This window comes from Oncorhynchus tshawytscha, unplaced genomic scaffold (assembly GCF_018296145.1).
Source record: "Oncorhynchus tshawytscha isolate Ot180627B unplaced genomic scaffold, Otsh_v2.0 Un_contig_785_pilon_pilon, whole genome shotgun sequence".
Taxonomy (NCBI): domain Eukaryota; kingdom Metazoa; phylum Chordata; class Actinopteri; order Salmoniformes; family Salmonidae; genus Oncorhynchus; species Oncorhynchus tshawytscha.
The window spans coordinates 259092-265091 of record NW_024609721.1 but is presented as its reverse complement, the minus strand read 5'-3'; the positions used below and the strand labels follow the sequence as shown (position 1 = coordinate 265091).

General features: G+C 46.0%; 1 protein-coding gene across 1 annotated transcript in view; it reads left to right on the top strand.

The window, feature by feature from the left end:
• Window positions 1-2769: 2769 nt before the first annotated feature.
• ptchd1 (patched domain containing 1) overlaps window positions 2770-6000 on the top strand; it is a 76960-nt gene continuing 73729 nt past the window's right edge. The window contains exons 1-3 of the mRNA XM_042317256.1: window positions 2770-3047; window positions 3146-3264; window positions 5697-5798. Coding sequence (XP_042173190.1) covers window positions 2961-3047; window positions 3146-3264; window positions 5697-5798 — 308 coding nt within the window. The 5' untranslated portion in view covers window positions 2770-2960. The remainder of the gene's footprint in view (window positions 3048-3145; window positions 3265-5696; window positions 5799-6000) is intronic.

Genomic DNA, 6000 nt, shown 5'->3' with positions numbered 1-6000 from the left:
GTCACGCAACGTTAGCTAATGAGCCAGCCAACTAACGTTAGCTAGTTAAACAACAATGAACAAAGTGCCAGCAGTGAACAAAGTAGCAACAATTAACAAAGTGCCAACAATGCCTAACAATGCCTAACAGTGCTGGGAGCTAACCAACCAGGTTGGCTAGCTAACATTAGGCTCTAACTAGGACAGCAAACGGCTCTGGGAAACAAATAATAACATCAGCTAGGGAGCCAGCCAGCTAATCGTAGCTAGCTAGATAACAGTACACTTTAGCTTGAAATGAAACCACTTTCTTTCAAAATTTAGATATGTGTAATATCTGAAAATGTAGCTATCTATCTTACCTGTATACATCATCATACATGATGGACACGTCTCCCTGTCAGGAATGCCATACCACGGTTGCCCTTAGTTTGAAGATGTAATCCAGAGACAGGTGTTTTCTCCATCTCTTTAGCTATCATACTCTAATTACACTGATTTCAAAACTTGATCCTCCAGAAAGTGGAGGATGCAGCTCCACGACACAATACATTTAAAAAACATGGTCGACAGGATTACAAACACAGAGATCAAATAGACAGAAGCTTTCAATATGGCAGACTAATCAAACTCCTCTCTCGGCATGTCCTGCCCACTCATTATCTCAGCCAATCATGGCGGGTGGGAAGGTTGTTGACTTTCTGTGGCTTAACCAACTAGGCTCGTAATTTATCAATTGTATTCGTATTTACAGACGGCATACAAGTTTGTTATTAATCCACATGAAAGTTAACATGTTCCAGAAGGCATTTCTGCCAAAAAACGCATTTTGATAAAAAACATATTTTTTTACGTTCAAACGGCTATCCTGTGAAGTTGTGACTTGCGACATACGTATAGTTTCCTGGGTCACATATGGTCATACATTTGGCAGGAGGTTAGGAAGTGCAGCTCAGTTTCCACCTCATTTTGTGTGCAGTGTGCACATAGCCTGTCTTCTCTTGAGAGCCAGGTCTGCCTACGGTGGCCTTTCTCAATAGCAAAGCTCACTAAGTCTGTACATAGTCAAAGCTTTCCTTAAGTTTGGGTCAGTCACAGTGGTCAGGTACTCTCTGTTTAGGGCCAAATTGCATTCTAGTTCGTTCTGTTTTTTTGTTGTTATTCCTTTCCAATGTGTCAAGTCATGATTTGTTTGGGTCTAATTGTGCTAGTCTCTCTCTCTTCTCTCTCTCTGCTCTCTCTTCTCTCTCTCTGCTTTCTCTTCTCTCTCTTTGCTCTCTCTTCTCTCTCTTTGCTCTCTCTTCTCTCTCTCTGCTTTCTCTTCTCTCTCTCTTTGCTCTCTCTGTTCTCTCTTCTCTCTCTGCTCTCTCTCTTCGCTCTCTCTCTCTTCGCTCTGTGTGTGTCACCATAGCACCAGGAGCCATCACCATGGGAACCAGAGCTTGTCAAATAAGAAGTGATCTGTCTGGTCGCTATGGAAACAGCTAAATACATTCCAACAGTAAACATACAGTACAGCCGCATTCAGAGTGACCAGTGAGATTGGAGCTAAATATCACAAGGGTCAGAACCAAACAGAGTGATGAGAGTGAGAGAGGGAGAACACAATCTGATTACATTCAGTTACTTTTGGATTACTTTCCCCTTGAGAGGCATTAGAAGAAGACAAAAGGATCCATCAAATGCATTTTGTGTGTCATCATATTAGACTCTGACTTGTGTTCTCCCTCAGGTGGAACAAATGTAACCAATTTAATTTAAACGTGTGACTTTTTTTCAATGATTTATTGAATGTCAGATTTTTTTTCTCACAAATATTATTTTGAATGTAAAAGTAATCGAATAAGTGATTATGTACTTTTTGAAAAGTATCTGTAATCTGATTGTAATATTTTAGCTGGTAACAGTTACAGAGAAAGAGGCTGACGCTCCCACTGACTGCCTGAAAAAAAAGAGATTCGGAGTTTGAGTCTCTGCATTACCAGCGAGGCGAGAGAGAGGCGGGGCGCGGGAAGAGGTGCATCAGTAACGGAATCACTGTTTGCCAGCCAGCCGGTAATTAGTGATGTCAGTTTGTTAGAGCGTGAGGACAACGGAGAGGAGCGGCCAGTGGAAGAGAGAGTGGCGTGGAGCCACCGGGGTGATAATGGGGCAGTGGCGCGTGAGGAGGCGATGACAAAGCCTTTACCGCTGCAGCTCGACCTAACCGGATAACATCACCTACACACACCGGGGAATCTTTTTTTTCACCTAGTTTTACCGAGCCTGCACTCTCTGGGCCAGTGCTACTGGATTACCGAGTTACCGTGCTAAACTAGCGATTTTATCTATCTTGGCTACACCCAGAGAAGGGTGGATGAGGCGGGAGATATGAGGGGTCCACTGCGCCCACTCTGGATTATAACGTCACCATCTAGCTGCTTTAAGGATAGGCTATCGCTTCTCTTGGCTGCTTTCACTGGATCTCTGTTGCCTTCATTTACCCATGTAGGTTAGTTCGAGTTCTGTCGTCTATCTATGGAACTGTCTCTATAGAAGTGCCATTATCTCCCGGCATCTGCTGCTCTCTAGGCTACTGTGTCTACTGTCTGCTGCACCCTACCTGTAGAGAGAGGGAGAGTTGAGGGAGTAAAGATAGAGAGTTGGGGGAAAGAGAGGAAGTGGGGGGAAAGAGAGCAGGTGGGGGAAGAGAGAAATAGCAGGGGGGGGAAGAGAGAAATATATATATATATAATATATATATATATATATATATATATATATATATATAGCGACAGACAGAGAGCGAGAGAAAGACACAGATCTGCAGGTTATTTATCTGTTGGAGCTACAGTCTGCCGCCAGGGGCTCTGATGAGTGAAGCCCTGAAAAGGAGCTGTCTGACCAGGGACAACTAGGCTGTCGTCCTGTCTGTCTTTCTGTCTGTCTACCGGAGAACACTGGGACAGTAGTGCCTGTGGACCCGATGCTGTGTGCACCTGATGGTCGGCGTGCCCGCTGTTTCCTCTCGCTGGTGGGAGAGGCTCAAGACGTTGTGTCCAGAGCGCGCTAGGAGGATGCTGCGCCAGGTGTGTTTGTGAGAGAGAAGGATGTTTGTGTGTGTGTGAGAGAGAGAAAGGATGTTCATGTGTTTGTGTGTGTATCTATGTGTGTGTGTGTGATTCAGGTGTTGCAGGCAGGCCTGAGGAGCTCTTTCCAGGCTCTGGGTCGGTTTGTGGCGAGCCACCCAGTCTTCTTCGCCTCCGCCCCCGTACTGGTGTCTGTCCTGCTGGGGGCCAGCTTCAGGTAACAGACACACCTAAAAATACAGAGCTCAATGTTATATTTTTTTATTCAGAAAAAGAAGCCACATGGCATGAAGGGCCACAGCATGTTGATTGGTGCAGGCCTGTAGCAGACTCCTACATGTTGATTGGTGCAGGTCTGTAGCAGACTCCTACATGGTGACATGATGATTGGTGCAGGCCTGTAGCAGACTCCTACATGTTGATTGGTGCATGTCTGTAGCAGACTCCTACATGGTGACATGATGATTGGTGCAGGTCTGTAGCAGACTCCTACATGATGATTGGTGCAGGCCTGTAGCAGACTCCTACATGTTGATTGGTGCAGGTCTGTAGCAGACTCCTACATGATGACATGTTGATTGGTGCAGGCCTGTAGCAGACTCCTACATGTTGATTGGTTCAGGTCTGTAGCAGACTCCTACATGGTGACATGATGATTGGTGCAGGCCTGTAGCAGACTTCTACATGTTGACATGTTGATTGCTGCAGGTCTGTAGCAGACTCCTACATGGTGACATGATGATTGGTGCAGGCCTGTAGCAGACTCCTATGGTGACATGATGATTGGTGCAGGCCTGTAGCAGACTCCTGGTGACATGATGATTGGTGCAGGTCTGTAGCAGACTGGTGCAGGCCTGTAGCAGACTCCTGTATGTTGATTGGTGCAGGCTACATGTTGATTGGTGCAGGCCTGTAGCAGACTCCTACATGATGACATGTTGATTGGTGCAGGCCTGTAGCAGACTCCTACATAATGATTGGTGCAGGCCTGTAGCAGACTCTTACATGGTGACATGTTGATTGGTGCAGGCCTGTAGCAGACTCTTACATGGTGACGTGTTGATTGGTGCAGGTCTGTAGCAGACTCCTGGTGACATGTTGATTGGTGCAGGTCTGTAGCAGACTCCTACATGATGATTGATGATTGGTGCAGGCCTGTAGCAGACTCCTACATGTTGATTGGTGCAGGTCTGTAGCAGACTCCTACATGATGACATGTTGATTGATTGTGCAGGCCTGTAGCAGACTCCTACATGGTGAATGATTGGTTCAGGTCTGTAGCAGACTCCTACATGGTGACATGATGATTGGTGCAGGCCTGTAGCAGACTTCTACATGTTGACATGTTGATTGCTGCAGGTCTGTAGCAGACTCCTACATGGTGACATGATGATTGGTGCAGGCCTGTAGCAGACTCCTACATGATGACATGATGATTGGTGCAGGCCTGTAGCAGACTCCTACATGATGACATGTTGATTAGTGCAGGTCTGTAGCCGACTCCGACATGATGATTGGTGCAGGCCTGTAGCAGACTCCTGCATGTTGATTGGTGCAGTTCTGTAGCAGACTCCTACATGGTGACATGATGATTGGTGCAGGTCTGTAGCAGACTCCTACATGATGATTGGTGCAGGTCTGTAGCAGACTCCTGCATGTTGATTGGTGCAGTTCTGTAGCAGACTCCTACATGGTGACATGATGATTGGTGCAGTTCTGTAGCAGACTCCTACATGGTGACATGATGATTGGTGCAGTTCTGTAGCAGACTCCTACATGGTGACATGATGATTGGTGCAGGCCTGTAGCAGACTCCTACATGGTGACATGATGATTGGTGCAGGCCTGTAGCAGACTCCTACATGATGACATGATGATTGGTGCAGGCCTGTAGCAGACTCCTACATGATGACATGTTGATTAGTGCAGGTCTGTAGCCGACTCCGACATGATGATTGGTGCAGGCCTGTTGAGCAGACTCCTGCATGTTGATTGGTGCAGTTCTGTAGCAGACTCCTACATGGTGACATGATGATTGGTGCAGGTCTGTAGCAGACTCCTGACATGATGATTGGTGCAGGTCTGTCCCTCCTGGTTCAGACTCCTGCATGTGGTGGACTCACTGATTCTGGTGCAGTTCTGTCTAGCAGACTCCTACATGGTGACATGATGATTGGTGCAGTTCTGTCTAGCAGACTCCTACATGGTGACATGATGATTGGTGCAGGTCTGTAGCAGACTCCTACATGGTGACATGATGATTGGTGCAGGTCTGTAGCAGACTCCTACATGATGATTGGTGCAGGTCTGTAGCAGACTCCTACATGTTGACATGTTGATTGGTGCAGGCCTGTAGCAGACTCTTACATGGTGACATGTTGATTGGTGCAGGCCTGTAGCAGACTCCGACATGATGACATGATGATTGGTGCAGGTCTGTAGCAGACTCCTACATGATGACATGTTGATTGGTGCAGGTCTGTAGCAGACTCCGACATGATGACATGATGATTGGTGCAGGTCTGTAGCAGACTCCTACATGATGACATGATGATTGGTGCAGGTCTGTAGCAGATTCTGACATGATGACATGTTGCACAAAGTTATTCTGCTATTGTGTTTGTGTGTGTGCGTGTGTGTGCGTTTCAGTCGGTATAGAGTGGAAGGTAACGTGGAGTCCCTCCTGGTTCCTAAACACAGTCTGGCAAAGATAGAAGGAAACCTGGTGGACTCACTGTTTCCCGTCAACAGGTCTGTTATCTACTATTACTGTCTAATAGCTCTGTTTCTACTATTATCTACTATTATCTACATATCTACTAGTATCTACTATTATCTACTATTATCTACTATTATCGACATATCTACTAGTATCTACTAGTATCTACTATTATCTACTGTTATCAACTCTTACTGTCTAATAGCTCTGTCTCTACTATTACCTACTATTACA